This window comes from Ictalurus punctatus, chromosome 14 (assembly GCF_001660625.3).
Source record: "Ictalurus punctatus breed USDA103 chromosome 14, Coco_2.0, whole genome shotgun sequence".
Lineage (NCBI taxonomy): Eukaryota > Metazoa > Chordata > Actinopteri > Siluriformes > Ictaluridae > Ictalurus > Ictalurus punctatus.
Genome location: NC_030429.2, coordinates 1,485,001 through 1,503,615, shown reverse-complemented (window position 1 = coordinate 1,503,615; position 18,615 = coordinate 1,485,001). Strand labels below are relative to the sequence as shown.

The 18,615-nt window shown below is 43.9% G+C and overlaps 1 protein-coding gene across 8 annotated transcripts in view; it reads right to left on the bottom strand.

Moving 5' to 3' along the window:
• Positions 1 to 1,192: 1,192 nt before the first annotated feature.
• anks1b (ankyrin repeat and sterile alpha motif domain containing 1B) overlaps positions 1,193 to 18,615 on the bottom strand; it is a 187,462-nt gene continuing 170,039 nt past the window's right edge. For 6 of the 8 annotated variants that reach the window (XM_047159872.2, XM_053685666.1, XM_053685667.1 and 3 more), the window contains 5 exons: positions 12,756 to 12,842; positions 12,484 to 12,621; positions 7,566 to 7,733; positions 3,654 to 3,745; positions 1,193 to 2,590 (listed from right to left, as the gene is read on the bottom strand). In XM_047159872.2, coding sequence (XP_047015828.1) covers positions 2,542 to 2,590; positions 3,654 to 3,745; positions 7,566 to 7,733; positions 12,484 to 12,621; positions 12,756 to 12,842 — 534 coding nt within the window. In that variant the 3' untranslated portion in view covers positions 1,193 to 2,541. Of the gene's footprint in view, positions 2,591 to 3,653; positions 3,746 to 7,565; positions 7,734 to 12,483; positions 12,622 to 12,755; positions 12,905 to 18,615 lie in introns of those variants that run through there. The other 2 variants (XM_047159873.2, XR_008397819.1) reach the window with 2 other exon arrangements.

Below are 18,615 nucleotides of genomic sequence, written 5' to 3'. Positions count from 1 at the left end.
CTCTCTCTCTCTCGCTCGCTCGCTCGCTCTCTCTTTTAAACGAAGCTAAGGAAACTTAAAGAACCTTTGAATAATGAATGAATATATCTGAATATCCGAACAGGAAAGTGTAATAGAGTAGTACGCATCATCTTCTGTATCAGCCTCATGAGAAACCATGACCTTTTCACATTCTGTTTTACTCTGCTGCGTTATGTAAAGCACATTCATCCATCACTGAAGCAAGAATCTCCACAGCAGAGCTAATAAGCAGGATATGTTTAAAGCTCCATGGCAACAGAGACCACAACAGACAGACCACAGCTCTCATCATGCCTAGGGGTGAATACACACACACACACACACACACACACTCATCCACATCCCTGTCAGAACACATATTAGGAAGGTCCATGTCTGATTTTATGTGACATGCTGCACAGAGCTGCTAATGAGGATTTGAATAACCGTGATCTTTCCACCGTGCTTTCTCACACAGGAAAAAAAACAAGAAGAAGAAGCAGCCATATTTTCCAAGTGGAGCAAGAAAATATTCCCTATTTCTATCCCCAACGCACCTGATGTCCGAGCATTATTGAAAGAAACTATACCCCGGATCACGCAACTACAATTAACGTATACGTTAGAAACGAACAAACACGAAGCGCCGCTCTTCTTTTTATTTGATTTTTTTTACTGTCGCTCTGTCATTAATCGTCTGTCATTAGTCGTTACACGGGCCTAAAAGACCACGGTGAAATAATCTGGAGATAAATATTTACTCTTGTATGTATTTACTCTGATTAATTTGATATGTACAAATGAAAAGGTCCTTCTTACGCAAATCATCGGGAACTTTTCTCCTTTGCCCGGGTTTATGATGGGACGTCGTTTTAACAACAGAACAAGCCAAAAAAAACAGGGTACGGATTTTAAAGGTATGAATTTATCCCTAATGAGCGAGCCAGAGGGTTAGTGTGGAGAGGAACCGGACTCAAAAGGGAACCCGTCTTCATCTGCGTGTGAAAGTAAAGGTAAATCATGTACATGTACAGACAAACGTAGGCGTTTCCGGAAACGTCGTACTAACACAGTGTTGTGTTTGATTGAAAGGTCGTATGAAAGAGTGTTGGTGCAGGTTTGCTGTATAATACAGCACTAGGAGAGGAGAGGATGATGGGAAAGAGGAGAAAGTAAAAGCCACACAACAGGAAACAGTTGTACAAGTCTGATTTATTCCGTGTGCTTTGCCAGGATATAAATAAGGGTCAAACTTAGAAAATCAGAGTGCTGGAAGCCCAAGCCTATGTACATGTATGTTAGCAATTCCACTCTGCTCACACAAGTGTTTATTTATTTATTTTTATACTTTGTTTTTATTGATTTTTTTAAAGTTTTTTTTTTTTATCGATAATTTCAACAGTGAGATCTCGCAATTTGACCTTTAAAATTTGGTACTATATTAACCAGTGTGATATTTTCCTTTTCTTTTTTTTTTTTCCTTTCTGTTCTTCGTTTTTTTATGTTAAACTACATTACATATATGAACAATGATTGAGGAAAATATTTATGTACAGAAGAATTGTGACAACAACAAAAAAAAAAAAAATTCTACAGTTACACTGAGTTTAAAATAGTTCGGATATCCGCGTATCATCTGTGCATCAGCCCCGTGAGAAACTTTTCACCTGAAAACAAAATCAAATGGAGCCATTCACACATCCTCTGGGTTTTTTTTCTCTTTTTTTTTTTCTACAATAATATTTTTTTTTTTTCTCCAAGATGGCTTATTCTTCTCAAGCCCAACGTGTCATATAAAAATAATATAACATCAAGACAACATTAGACAAGAATTTCACATTTAAAAGAAGAAGAATTAATAATAACATAGTCAATTAAGGATTAGAATAATGGCAATATAGAATTATATTAGACATTAAAATGTTTTACCAGTATGAATACTAATCCGCATGGCATTGTCAACAACAATTCTGTAGTGATTTTGGCATGAGACACGTCACTTTCATGGTTGTCCAGTGCAATAAATCCATTCACATTGTGCATAATATTCATAATGTACTATTAAACCAAATGAAGGGAAATTAAAGAGGAGCGAAAAGTAAAAACATGGCAACCCAGAAAGTCCATTTTTGCCCCAATGGTGTTACTTTGCTCTATGGAACTGGGCAAAATTAGTCTGTCAAAATGAGTAACCATGGTATATGTCCTATTCCATGGTACCTTGCCTTTCCCCCAACCTTCTCCCTCACACAACATGGTCCACACGACAGAGCCCGAGCCCAGTGAAGTGAAGTGACGTAACGTGTGCGTTCCTACTCAACACGTCCCTGCCATTCTGTAGTCCACTGAAGTATGCTCATATGAGTGCTTCATAGAAAAGCCAGAGGTTCACACCAGTAGTCCTTCGCACACTGAGTATTATGTCAAAAGTTCAGTCACAAGAGGCTCTGCCATGTTTGTAGTCCAGTGCCACTCATAGGCTCCGTATTTTGCTGTCCTTTTTTGCAATGTGTGTGTGAGAGGGTCCATGTTGGGGGCTGGCTACATTCTTTGATTTCCACAGTAATAGACATGGGAGTCCGGCATTACCCTGCAAATGAGATTAAATCACTTATCCAGAGCGTCCACAAAAAAAAAAAAAAAAAAAAAAAAAAAAAAAAAAGAAAGAAAGAAAGAAAGAAAGAAAACAAAAACCAAGCCTCTCAGATGCCCCCTTCGCCGGTCCAACACAGCCAGAACACATGCTCTCTGCGGACCGAAGGGCCTGTTTCCGGGCTGCTTGCATTCAAAGCCAAACCAAAAAACCAGGCAATGCAATTCAAGTCGTTTTCTTTAAAGAGGGTTTTCAACACGCTGCTCGTGGTGAGTGGATTTAAACGCAACACCCTGACTTCAAACATGCAATTTTACCTGCAAAAATGGTTTATAGCAAGCCAAACCCCAGGTTGACCAATACAGACCACACTGGGGAGGGGGAAAACAAAACAAAACAAATTAACAAACAAACAAACAAACAAACAAACAAAAAAGAAACCAATCACATTCTTATCTCCATTTTTACGCTGTCCTTACAGGGTAGCAGTCTTACAGTCCCCATTTTTCTTGCCCTTAAGTCTCAGTGGCTCACACACTGCCTGATGATGAACAGAAGTGGACCACCCCCCTCCACCTCCCACCGAAATTCACTGCACTTACAAGCTTGTAGCAGCATTATGGATTTAAAGTCCTCATTCAAGCAGTCAGGATGTGTGTCTGGTAAAAGTGCTAAATGGAGGACAAAGGAAAAATGGGAGAAAAAAAAAAACATCACATCAACCCTTTTTTAAAAAAAATATATTCGGAGGAGAATGAGAGCGAAGTGAATGGTGTGTTTTGGCCAGAGGGCTGAGGGAAGGGGGTCGAGAGAGATAGAGAACGAGAGAGAGAAAGAGAGAGAGAGAGAGAGAGAGAGAGAGAGAGCACGGCAGCGACATCATGCAGAGGCCACGGTAAAACGGGGCGGGCTGGACCGGACCGGGGCGGAGAGACACGGGCGAGTCAAAGGTCACTGGGCCCATGGCTCCGTGGGGGGCCTCTAGAGGGCGTGCTCTGAAAGGCACACACACAGACAGGAGCGGACAGTGGGTGCATATTAGAAAATAGTTGTCTCATACTTGGTGTTGACTCCTCTCTTGGCTTCCTGTCCTGGCTCCACGATCCACGGGACATTGCCGTGACCCTTCTGCTCCATTGAAGGCTGCTCCATCTGGATCAGAGACAAGAGTTAGAGAGCATACGTATCAGACTGAGCACGAGGAGGCGAGAGAGCAAACGCTGAAGGATCGGTTCGAGCGAGATGATTCGGTAGCCACGCTACCGTAGACGTGCACAGACGGAATTCTGTTTCTGTAAGAAACGCGCGAGTTCAAGAGTGAAACACCTCCGTGATCCCGAGTGCGCTGAATGTAACCGACGCCGAAGAGATCAATAACGCTGCATGTACCGTAAGTGCTAACAACGCTTCAGCAGGTACAGCACTGTTACTGCAGACATTTCCCAGACATCACCACTCCAGTGGGTGTAAACATCATGACCCTGTTCAGCTGAGGTTCCTTTTCTGCCCAGGAACACAGACAAATATTTATGTACCTAGTAGGAATTTTCAAACACAACACCGTGATAACTGGTGTTAAAAAGTCCGATCTGTACTTTATATCAGTTATCTGAATACGGTTTTTAAAAAACAACAACAACAACAACAAACAAAAACAAATTATTATCCTTTAGACTACAGACGAACCTACCCTCGGTTATAACAGCCCCCCAGTCACACTGCTGTCCTTGTGTTCTTGTGTCTGAGATTAACTTCACACACACAATAACAACACACACACACACACACACACACACACACTCACAAAGTAATCTATGCCTTCTGTTGATCTACGCCATGGTTTCTTTTTCTGGCTGTTCCATACGGAGCCACGTGAAGTAAAGACTAACACTTGACAGAGCGTGCGGTTATACACCACGCCGGGGCGGTGTGATTCGCGTCACGCCGTTACCACGCCGAACTGGATTATTTTTGTATAGCCGCACGGTCTGGAGCGTCTTATTCCGCTTGTACCACAGTGATTTCTCCCAGACATTACATATTAATCAAGTATTAATACTAATATTATTATTTCACTGGTTTATAGTTAAGATTTAAAGACATGGAATGTCATTCCCTCACCGGCATCGCTTCTCTCGCGCTCTCTTTTATTTATACAGCGCTTTTAACAATGGACATTTTCACAGAGCGGCTTAACACAAATCTGGATATAGATATACATTTACATCGATCCTTAGTGAGCGAGACCTAGCAAGGAAAAGCTCCCTGAGAGGACACGGGGAAGAAACCTCGAGAGGAGCCAGACACAAAAGGGACCGGTTCAGTTCCGGGTCACAGCGGATAGTGTGATTATCTTCTACAGCTGTATGCCTCCGAGTCCAGCGGTGCTCAGTGCGTTGGAAAGATCTACGTATTAATAGCCAGGTGAAGTTATCCGCTGTCGTCTTTAGTGTATCCGCGTGATACCATCCACAGCAACCGGACACCAGTACCCTGCTCATGAGCTGTTACTATAGCAACAATAACCGTTCGTGTTTCAGCCGGAATGTCCGTCCACGACCGTACGTTTCCTCTCGAGCTCTTTTTCTCAAGTCTCCAGTGTCGGTGCTCTGTAAAGTGTCCGAACATGGGAACGTCTTCAGGAACGTACGCTTTCTGGAGAATATTTATGGCAGCTATGCTGTACGTGAGAACAGGACCTAACTTCTCTCTCTGTTCGTTAACAAATGATTCAAATAAAGACTGTGGTATAAGTTAGAACACGCTCCACACTACTCGCTGATTCATGCTAGCCTAGTGATTATCAAGTCGTTTTATAAAGCGTGTGTAAAATCTTCATCTTATATATTTTTTTTAATCAGTGTACCACAAAATGCCTCAGTCCAGCGCTGGGTGTAATAATCGCAGTCATGACGGAGGTCGTGGAGATCTCCAGGAAACAGATGGAAAAACCCCAACAAAACAGCGAGGGTTAGAAACGTGTTCAAAAGCCCACTTTTGTTACGTCTGCCTCTGTCGCGGTCGAATTCCATCGCATCGTTAACGTCTCAAGCGTTAAAAGAAGTCAGAAGTAACAGAAAAGGTCAAATGATTAACAAGGCAAAAATAGCAATAATATTCATACCCCATTCTCATGCTCTTTCAGCGGCGTCCTTTCTTTTCTTTTCAAATAAATAAATAAAAGAATATTCGTCACTTCCACCCTTCCGTGTGACGAGTCTGTACGTTAATGGTAGATTTGTGATATGATAGACAGACAGACAGACAGACAGACAGACAGACTGATACATAGGTAGATAGATAGACAGACAGACAGATGGCTAGATAGACAGACAGACAGACAGATAAATAGATAGATAGATACATAGTTAGGTAGATAGATAGACAGACAGAGACAGACAGACAGGCAGATAGATAGATAGATAGGTAGATAGATAGACAGAGATAGATAGACAGATAGATAGTTAGACAGGCAGACAGACAGACAGACAGACAGACAGATAGATAGATAGATGGGTAGATAGATAGATAGATAGATTTCTGAGAGCTCTCCGAGGGGCAGAACCTCGTAACCACCAGCTGGCAGAAAAGTCACTTCCTGAAGCACTGAGGTGGAATGAGCCCAGAGCGTTCTAATAGAAAAGAAAAAACCCCTAATAAAATGGGTCACTCTGACCCAGACAGAACACGGGGTTATGGAAGGAGTGTTGCTATAAATAGAAATCTATTTTCAAAGCTGTCTTGCACGTGCTTCTGTGTGCGTAGTGCACAAAGCCCTGAGTCTGGGGAGGCAGGGGAAAGGTGTAGGATGTGTGTGTGTGTGTGTGTGTGTGTGTGTGTGTGTGTGTGTGTGTGTGTGTGTGTGTGTGTGTGTGTGTGTGTTAGTGGGGCAGTGTGTCAGGGGCAGGTGCAGAAAAGACACTTAGAGACACAGCACAAACAACCTCTCATCAATCATGTTGAGTAATTCAGTGCGAAGGCGATACGGTGAAAACATCATGCTACACGCGCGTCTCATCACCACGTGTACACGTACAGGCCAGCACTGCCGAATAAAATGATACCACAATATCACCATGTCTCCGAAAAACATACTGTGACATAGCTGATCAGGATCACCGTATCGCCCAGCCCCAATCTCTTCCTATTTATCCAAAATCAGAGCAATTCCTATCTGACTTCATCAAATCAGATCAAGAATTAATAACAGAATAAAAAACTGGTTCAAAATTGTTTAAAAAAATAGTAGAAATGTCTTTTATTTTTTTTGCAAGACTGATGATAGAATATCGATATCCTGATCAATTATTTCACAGTGTGCTTTTCTGAGGCGATATTATTTTATGAATAATTGTACTGTTTTTAAAAGATAAAAATACATGTATTTATACATTTGTTTAATAATAAACGCATTTATTATTCATCATCGTTTCTTAAACGCAACAGTACTGTAAACAAACCTACTGTACATATCGCGGGAAATGTTGTGCATCATAAAAAACGCCTTTGTGTATCATGATTATTGTGTGAGTGTGTGTGTGTGTGTGTGTGTGTGTGTGTGTGAGTGTGTGTGTGTGTGTTATATCGCCCAACCAACAATTTTTGTTAAAATATATATAATATTTTTGTGTTGCTCACTTCACATTTACAGCGTAAGATTAAGTGAATTAACCACAAAGACATTTTTTTTTATAACCTTAACAAAAAGGTGCCAATAATTCTGGAACTGTACTGTCGACATGCACACTAGCGTGTAGCACTGAAATGCCTAAACAGAATGTTTTCTATTTTTAGACTTCAGTCGGTACAGCACACGCCGAGCGTAAAACCATAACAAAGACTTCAGGAAGTCTTCAGGCGGAAACCGGCACTCACAAGCCACAGCGTTATACACGGGGAGCGGTAGAGAACCGCAGACGCACAGAAGACCCAGAGGAACCAGAGTGTGTAAGAGTGTGTGTGGAGCACTTACAGATTTGCGGATGTTGGAGCGTGGCTTGGGGATGGGTTTGGACGGTTTACTGTCGAAGCTCTCAGGCAGCGTGGACGAGCCGTGGCCGCTCTTCCTGGCCTGTAGAGCCAGCTGATAGGCCACCTCAAACGCCTGGCCCAGTGTCAGGATGATCTCATAGGCCAGATTCTGTCCACGAGTACATACAAAAAAAATCTACATTTTATACAATTTCACAAGATCTGTAAGAAATCTACATGAGCAGCTGTATTTTATTATAATCTTTTTTTATTATTTAAAAAGAGCCCAAATTTTTCCTTTTTTTTATTATTTTTTTTTAACTGAGATTAAAGTTAGGGTTAGGTTTAAGTCTAGCAAAGCGTAAATGATGGGTTATGAGGACAGAAAACCCACAGCGGTGATGCGTCGAAAGTGGCTGTAAACAGGGACCGTGCGCTATATTTCCTCCGCTTTGGCTCATAACGCATGACCCGGACACTTCGTGAGTATGAACTGCTCGCGCTGCGGTACTGAAGGTAACCTGTTCCTGCGCAGAAGTCTGAGTATCACAAACGAAACACTAATACGTCAAAAGAGCTAGTTACTACATTTCAAACTGACTAAAGGTCCATAACAGTCTTCTGAATGTAGGTCTTTAGATTTGACCCTTGTCTATCAAACCACAGTTAAATGAAACTACTTTCCGGACCGCTCTAAAGCGTCGTAAAGACCACACAGGAAGTAGGAAAGAAGTAGTGTATGCCAATAATGAGAGCTTCTCCTACTTCTACAAGGTCACAAACTATGAAAGGTAAGTGAGGATTTGTGCTAATCATAAGATTGTAATTTTATTGCTGTGTTTTATTATTCGTCACAGTATTAAAGAGCAGACTTTAGTGCATGACAAATAATAAATAGACTATGGAGAAAATACTCTGCACAATTTCTATAATTTACAAGGTAAGTGAGGAGTGCAAGATGACAACACAATATCATACACACATGAAAAGGTATGTATGTATGTATAGAAGTATGCACATATAAGCTGGGAGTAGTGGAGTACAGGTCATTAGTTCAGAGTTCTGATGGCTTGGGGGAAGATGCTTCTCCTTAGCCTCTCAGTCCTGGCCATGTGGGCGCGCTTTCCCGACCGGCAGTGCCGATATTTGTTCTGATGGCTGTTAAGCGTATTGTGAAGTGTAGATAAGGCCATGCCAGTGTCTGCTTGAGCTGGGATGTAGACATCCATGATGATGACCTTTTCCGTTCTGTCTATACAGAGACTGAAGAGGGATTCTGCAGGTTGAATGGACTGGTCGGGTACTAGGGGGTAAACCTGTCATCTAGATGACAACTCCAAAGTTAATTCAATATAACGACGACAGTTCCTTTAGTTTGCAACCTGTCCTGTAAATTAATTAGTCTTGTGAGCAACTGATCACTGACCCAAGGCCTCATAGCTTAGCATTTCTCTTTCCAGGTCTGCAAGGGCTGCAGCTCTGTCTCCTCCTCACTTAGCATTTCTCTTTCAGAATCCTGAAGTTGATCGTTCTGTCTAGACTCTATGCTGTTCTCCAACCTCTCCCCCACCATAGATTCTTGCAAGTCAGTTTCCACAATTGATTCTTCTGGTTTGCCGACTTCTATCAATTTTGGGGCAAAAGGCAATGCATCTGGGCTAAGAGTGACACTTCTTTGGCTGTCCCACTGACCTTTTGTCTGACTTTTGAATTCTGACCCCAGTTCCGTGTCTTTGACCCATTTCTGTGCAATGGATCTCTCATAGGAAAAAGTTCCTATGTAACATATGACTTCATTCACTGGGCTGTCAGCACTCCTGCTTTTCATGACTACATTCACCTTGTCTTCCCAGTAGGAAGAGAGCTTACCTGGCCCCCCACTCTCAGACAGGTTGTGGACCTGCAGGTCGATGGCGCACAGCGAATGGTCAAAGAGCAGGCAGCATGGGGAGAACCCTGCTGCCTTGCTGTGAGGGCAGTAACAGTCATGGACCAGTTTTGTCAGCAAACTTTTCCAATCAGATTTTTGTGTGATTGTGAGAATTCTGAACAACGACAGCAGAGCCCTGTTGTGCTTTTGTGGACTTCTGAATTTCCCTGAGAGTCATGCACACCAGAGCACTTCTTCAATACCATCAAACTCTCACCCCATACTGAATCATTTCAGGTAATCCAAATCGTGGAGCAAAGTCACTGAGCAGTTTATCGACTACAGTCTTGGCTGACTCGTTTTGGTGGCATATGCGTGGACGAATTGTGAGTACTGATCCATTACAACCAGTTTGTATTCATTACCCTGTTTACAGATTTCCCAGTGCAAAAGGTTGAAACTACTTCAATTGGGTATCAGAAAGGCTCTGGTTACCTCATGCGGTGGTACTCACAAATAATTGGCCACAAAGCGTTCCATGTCCCTCTGCATCTGATCCCAGTAGAATTCAGTACAATTCAAGGGTCCTGTCTACCCCCAGGTGACCCATTTCCTTATGCAGCTCCCTGAAAAGTTTCTGGAATGTTCTGTTCACTGTTGTTGCCATTCTTAATATAGCAACATCACATCAGGATACTCTGTTTTAGCTGGCAAGCAGTGGGCCACTGGACTTTCCTCCTAAACTGGAGGCTTAGGAGTGACAATGACTTTGTCTTTGTCTTGGCTCTCATAAATTTTGTCTGAGGTCAGGGGTTTATCTAAGGATTATAAAGGCATCTCATTCACTATACACACAACACAACAATGTGGTGCTACATCTCTCTGGACACATATCCCGTGTGTAGAAGCACTTGTCCTGCCATATTTCTTTGGGGCGCTGTTTCATGAAACTGTTCATATCTAGGGACATCCTAGAAAGGCCATCGGCCACGGGACTTTATGGTGAAGGTTTACAGCTTACCGTCAGTCTGGCAACCTACCAATCATCATTTGAATTAGGCTTTGCAGACAAAGGTGTAAGTCATCAAATCGTTGTCTGTGTAAGCCATAGAATGTGGGGTATAATAGAGGTAGTCTGGGCCAGTAAGGATTCTTTTGCAAATGGCCCATTTAAGTGCTAAGAAATATAACTTTTCTTAATGCATGTAATAGTTTTTTTCAGGTCCCCAATAGCCAATCAACTGTAGACTCCCTCTTTGTCTCCTATACACTGTGCCAAAATTCCTGTGGTGCAGTGCAATGCAGCATGAAGTTACATCAGGATAACCCAGTACGGTAGGCTCCATTAATTTGTCAATGAGGGTGTTTAGTCCGTCTTGGTGGGTCTGTGTGGAGTAAATTGAAGTTCTTGGGGACAACTGGCCTTTATGTTTCGCCTTGACAGTGTGCTTGTTTCTCTTTTGTTTGGCGCTGAGGACTGATCCGGTGTGAACGCTACAGAGGCTTCGCTACCCTGGAAAAATTGGGAATGTGTGTCCTATAGTAGGAAAGGAAACTTCCTCAAGTCTCCAACATCGGTGGGTTTAGTGCCTGCACACAACTTATGCCGAGTCTATTGTGTACCCATCACCTGACATCACTCAACCGAGACAGTGCACTTTGTTCTTAAAAAAACCTTGCACTCGTGTGCACTAAGCTTTACCAATGCTGTTGATGTGTCAGTAAAACTGTTCTGATTTCACCTACACTATCTCAGCAGCGTGGTTGTGGCTCAGGTGATAGAGCGGGTTGTCCACTGATCATAGGGTTAGCAGTTAAATTCCTGGCCCACATGCCTCCACATGCCAAAGTGTCCTTGGGCAAGACACTGAACCCCAAGTTACTCCCAATGGTCAGCTAGCGCCTTGCATGAGTGTGTGTGTGTGGGTGTGTGAGAATGAGATGAACAGTGTAAAGAACCGCTGAGGTTAAAAGGCGCTACATAAGTGCAGACCATTTACTTGCATAATCATCAAAGCTGGAGCTGTGAACCACATTGTTATCTAAATATAATAATAGATCACCTCCCTAAGACCCACCAGACATCCTTAAAGATTTCTTTGAAAGTCAGCAGGAGCTGGACTGAGCACAAATGGAATTTGACTCCAGTGGTCCAGTCCCCGTGGCGTGATGAAGGCCGTCAGGGGATGACTTTCTTTACCTGGTCTAACACCGAGAACCGAGATATACCACTGAGAGCGTTCAGTATGCCCATGTATAGGTCCGCGACAGATTTTAGCTCCCTGTAATCACAACACAGCTGGAAACTACCATCTTTCTTTCTCGCACATACGACAGGTGAAGTACAATGGTATATACGATGGTGATCTCATGATCTCTTAATGTGATGCCTCGCCCTATCATATTTCACCACAGACATGGACATGCTAAATAGCTTGCTAAATTCTTAGCTTATTTCCCCTGGGTGATACAATCACAAGTAGCATATCCACAAGGTGTCTAAACATTGCATTTACAATATACCATCGTGAATGGGCATTATTTCATCAGTTCACTTGTAAAAGTATCAAAAAATACTTTTAGATAGGACAGTGTCACTGCTCACCATGTCATAATTGCTTCACAGAGATACCTGTTACCACAGGATTGTGCAAGCTCTGTGATTACTTCACACGTTTACCCTCAAGGTAGGGGTGTAACGCAATATAATGATCTATATTTGAATCTGTGTCTGTTGAGCGCTCAAAATATTTGTGTCTGTATTCATATTCGGATTTTAAATCATGTCCCCTTGTTGTTATGTATACTACCTGATCTGTGTGCATGCAAACTGAGTCTCGAGTAATTCTGGAATCTAGAAAACCAGGTGTTTTCTGTGTATGCAAATTAGGTCCCTGTTAATGGCCAGTTTGTGTCATGTCCCCATAAGGTGTTAAAAAAACACAAACCTGAGGCGATATTTGGGTTCCAGGCTTAACTCACACATCCCTGATTTTTCCCCCAGCATGTCCCCATGATGTTATAATTATACATAATGTGTGTTACTAACCACATCAAACGCTGTAAACACATGGCAGTAGTGGTGACTGGACTTCAAGTCTTTGGTGATGTAGGCAAATGTGGAGAGGTCCTCTGGATCCTGCGCTGCACATGAGATGTTCCGAATCTCGTGCTCGGCTATGATGTTCTACACGGGAGAGGGAGAGTGTAAGAGAGGGAGAAAGAGAAAATAACAAAATCGTTTACATGGAGTCTGATATGTGTCATAAATGTTGTAAAGGAATGTAAAGATGAAAGAGTAAACCAAAGGCTGCTGTTCACCTTATTTGTTGCATCAATAAACTTGACTCCTTTGTAAGAGACTGAGAGGACAATGGTAGGGACTTTCTTCATTTGTTCCGTAGACTTCTTGCAGAGAAGACAAGAGGAGAAAATCATAGAGCCACCCAGACAAGAATCCCCAAACTTTCCTACAGCCCAAAACAGAGTATGAGACATGATGCATAAAGCCCAACATGCGGTAAATTATATTAACTATACCCCCCAACTCTAGCACATTATAACCCCTATACCCCCTACACCCCCAACTCTAGCACATTATAACCCCTATACCCCCTACACCCCCCAACTCTAGCACATTATAACCCCTATACCCCCTACACTCCCAACTCTAGCACATTATAACCCCTATACCCCCTACACCCCCAACTCTAGCACATTATAACCCCTATACCCCCTACACCCCCCAACTCTAGCACATTATAACCCCTATACCCCCTACACCCCCAACTCTAGCACATTATAACCCCTATACCCCCAAATCTAGAACATTATAACCCCTATACCCCCTACACCCCCAACTCTAGCACATTATAACCCCTATACCCCCTACACCCCCCAACTCTAGCACATTATAACCCCTATACCCCTACACCCCCCAACTCTAGCACATTATAACCCCTATACCCCTACACCCCCAAATCTAGCACATTATAACCCCTATACCCCTACACCCCCCAACTCTAGCACATTATAACCCCTATACCCCTACACCCCCAACTCTAGCACATTATAACCCCTATACCCCTACACCCCCAAATCTAGCACATTATAACCCCTATACCCCTACACCCCCAACTCTAGCACATTATAACCCCTATACCCCTATACCCCCAAATCTAGAACATTATAACCCCTATACCCCCTACACCCCCAAATCTAGCACATTATAATACCTATACCCCCTACACCCCCAAATCTAACACATTATAACCCCTATACCCCTACACCCCCAACTCTAGCACATTATAACCCCTATACCCCCTACACCCCCAAATCTAGCACATTATAACCCCTATACCCCTACACCCCCCAACTCTAGCACATTATAATACCTATACCCCCAAATCTAGAACATTATAACCCCTATACCCCCTACACCCCCAACTCTAGCACATTATAACCCCTATACCCCCTACACCCCCAACTCTAGCACATTATAACCCCTATACCCCTACACCCCCCAACTCTAGCACATTATAACCCCTATACCCCCTACACCCCCAACTCTAGCACATTATAACCCCTATACCCCTACACCCCCAAATCTAGCACATTATAACCCCTATACCCCCTACACTCCCAACTCTAGCACATTATAACCCCTACACCCCCAACTCTAGCACATTATAACCCCTATACCCCCTACACCCCCAACTCTAGCACATTATAACCCCTATACCCCTACACCCCCCAACTCTAGCACATTATAACCCCTATACCCCCTACACCCCCAACTCTAGCACATTATAACCCCTATACCCCTACACCCCCAAATCTAGCACATTATAACCCCTATACCCCCTACACCCCCAAATCTAGCACATTATAACCCCTATACCCCTACACCCCCAAATCTAGCACATTATAACCCCTATACCCCCTACACTCCCAACTCTAGCACATTATAACCCCTATACCCCTACACCCCCAAATCTAGCACATTATAACCCCTATACCCCTACACCCCCAACTCTAGCACATTATAACCCCTATACCCCCTACACCCCCAAATCTAGCACATTATAACCCCTATACCCCTACACCCCCAAATCTAGCACATTATAACCCCTATACCCCATACACCCCCAACTCTAGCACATTATAACCCCTATACCCCATACACCCCCAACTCTAGCACATTATAACCCCTATACCCCCTACACCCCCAAATCTAGCACATTATAATACCTATACCCCCAACTCTAGCACATTATAACCCCTATACCCCTACACCCCCAAATCTAGCACATTATAACCCCTATACCCCTACACCCCCCAACTCTAGCACATTATAACCCCTATACCCCCTACACCCCCAAATCTAGCACATTATAATACCTATACCCCCAAATCTAGAACATTATAACCCCTTTACCCCCTACACCCCCAAATCTAGCACATTATAACCCCTATACCCCCTACACCCCCAAATCTAACACATTATAACCCCTATACCCCCTACACCCCCAAATCTAGCACATTATAACCCCTATACCCCTACACCCCCAAATCTAGCACATTATAACCCCTATACCCCTACACCCCCAAATCTAACACATTATAACCCCTATACCCCCTACACCCCCAAATCTAGCACATTATAACCCCTATACCCCTACACCCCCAACTCTAGCACATTATAACCCCTATACCCCCTACACCCCCAAATCTAACACATTATAACCCCTATACCCCCTACACCCCCAAATCTAGCACATTATAACCCCTATACCCCTACACCCCCCAACTCTAGCACATTATAACCCCTATACCCCCTACACCCCCAAATCTAGCACATTATAACCCCTATACCCCTACACCCCCAAATCTAGCACATTATAACCCCTTTACCCCTACACCCCCAAATCTAGCACATTATAACCCCTATACCCCCTACACCCCCAACTCTAGCACATTATAACCCCTATACCCCCTACACTCCCAACTCTAGCACATTATAACCCCTATACCCCTACACCCCCCAACTCTAGCACATTATAACCCCTATACCCCTACACCCCCAAATCTAGCACATTATAACCCCTATACCCCCTACACTCCCAACTCTAGCACATTATAACCCCTATACCCCTACACCCCCAAATCTAGCACATTATAACCCCTATACCCCTACACCCCCAAATCTAGCACATTATAACCCCTTTACCCCTACACCCCCAAATCTAGCACATTATAACCCCTATACCCCCTACACCCCCAAATCTAGCACATTATAACCCCTATACCCCCTACACCCCCAAATCTAGCACATTATAACCCCTATACCCCTACACCCCCAAATCTAGCACATTATAACCCCTATACCCCTACACCCCCCAACTCTAGCACATTATAACCCCTATACCCCCTACACCCCCAAATCTAGCACATTATAACCCCTATACCCCTACACCCCCAAATCTAGCACATTATAACCCCTATACCCCCTACACCCCCAAATCTAACACATTATAACCCCTATACCCCCTACACCCCCAAATCTAGCACATTATAACCCCTATACCCCTACACCCCCCAACTCTAGCACATTATAACCCCTATACCCCCTACACCCCCAAATCTAGCACATTATAACCCCTATACCCCTACACCCCCAAATCTAGCACATTATAACCCCTTTACCCCTACACCCCCAAATCTAGCACATTATAACCCCTATACCCCCTACACCCCCCAACTCTAGCACATTATAACCCCTATACCCCCTACACCCCCAACTCTAGCACATTATAACCCCTATACCCCTACACCCCCAAATCTAGCACATTATAACCCCTATACCCCCTACACCCCCAAATCTAGCACATTATAACCCCTATACCCCTACACCCCCAAATCTAGCACATTATAACCCCTATACCCCCTACACTCCCAACTCTAGCACATTATAACCCCTATACCCCTACACCCCCAACTCTAGCACATTATAACCCCTATACCCCTACACCCCCCAACTCTAGCACATTATAACCCCTATACCCCCTACACCCCCAAATCTAGCACATTATAACCCCTATACCCCTACACCCCCAAATCTAGCACATTATAACCCCTATACCCCATACACCCCCAACTCTAGCACATTATAACCCCTATACCCCATACACCCCCAACTCTAGCACATTATAACCCCTATACCCCCTACACCCCCAAATCTAGCACATTATAATACCTATACCCCCAACTCTAGCACATTATAACCCCTATACCCCTACACCCCCAAATCTAGCACATTATAACCCCTATACCCCTACACCCCCCAACTCTAGCACATTATAACCCCTATACCCCCTACACCCCCAAATCTAGCACATTATAATACCTATACCCCCAAATCTAGAACATTATAACCCCTATACCCCCTACACCCCCAAATCTAGCACATTATAACCCCTTTACCCCCTACACCCCCAAATCTAGCACATTATAACCCCTATACCCCCTACACCCCCAAATCTAACACATTATAACCCCTATACCCCCTACACCCCCAAATCTAGCACATTATAACCCCTATACCCCTACACCCCCAAATCTAGCACATTATAACCCCTATACCCCTACACCCCCAAATCTAACACATTATAACCCCTATACCCCCTACACCCCCAAATCTAGCACATTATAACCCCTATACCCCTACACCCCCAACTCTAGCACATTATAACCCCTATACCCCCTACACCCCCAAATCTAACACATTATAACCCCTATACCCCCTACACCCCCAAATCTAGCACATTATAACCCCTATACCCCTACACCCCCCAACTCTAGCACATTATAACCCCTATACCCCCTACACCCCCAAATCTAGCACATTATAACCCCTATACCCCTACACCCCCAAATCTAGCACATTATAACCCCTTTACCCCTACACCCCCAAATCTAGCACATTATAACCCCTATACCCCCTACACCCCCAACTCTAGCACATTATAACCCCTATACCCCCTACACTCCCAACTCTAGCACATTATAACCCCTATACCCCCTACACCCCCCAACTCTAGCACATTATAACCCCTATACCCCTACACCCCCAAATCTAGCACATTATAACCCCTATACCCCTACACCCCCAAATCTAGCACATTATAACCCCTATACCCCCTACACCCCCAACTCTAGCACATTATAACCCCTATACCCCCTACACTCCCAAATCTAGCACATTATAACCCCTATACCCCCTACACCCCCAACTCTAGCACATTATAACCCCTATACCCCTACACCCCCAAATCTAGCACATTATAACCCCTATACCCCTACACCCCCAAATCTAGCACATTATAACCCCTATACCCCTACACCCCCCAACTCTAGCACATTATAACCCCTATACCCCTACACCCCCAAATCTAGCACATTATAACCCCTATACCCCTACACCCCCAAATCTAGCACATTATAACCCCTATACCCCTACACCCCCAAATCTAGCACATTATAACCCCTATACCCCTACACCCCCCAACTCTAGCACATTATAACCCCTATACCCCTACACCCCCAAATCTAGCACATTATAACCCCTATACCCCTACACCCCCCAACTCTAGCACATTATAACCCCTATACCCCTACACCCCCAAATCTAGCACATTATAACCCCTATACCCCCTACACTCCCAACTCTAGCACATTATAACCCCTATACCCCTACACCCCCCAAATCTAGCACATTATAACCCCTATACCCCTACACTCCCAACTCTAGCACATTATAACCCCTATACCCCTACACCCCCAAATCTAGCACATTATAACCCCTATACCCCTACACCCCCAAATCTAGCACATTATAACCCCTTTACCCCTACACCCCCAAATCTAGCACATTATAACCCCTATACCCCCTACACCCCCAAATCTAGCACATTATAACCCCTATACCCCCTACACCCCCAAATCTAGCACATTATAACCCCTATACCCCTACACCCCCAAATCTAGCACATTATAACCCCTATACCCCTACACCCCCCAACTCTAGCACATTATAACCCCTTTACCCCCTACACCCCCCAACTCTAGCACATTATAACCCCTATACCCCTACACCCCCCAACTCTAGCACATTATAACCCCT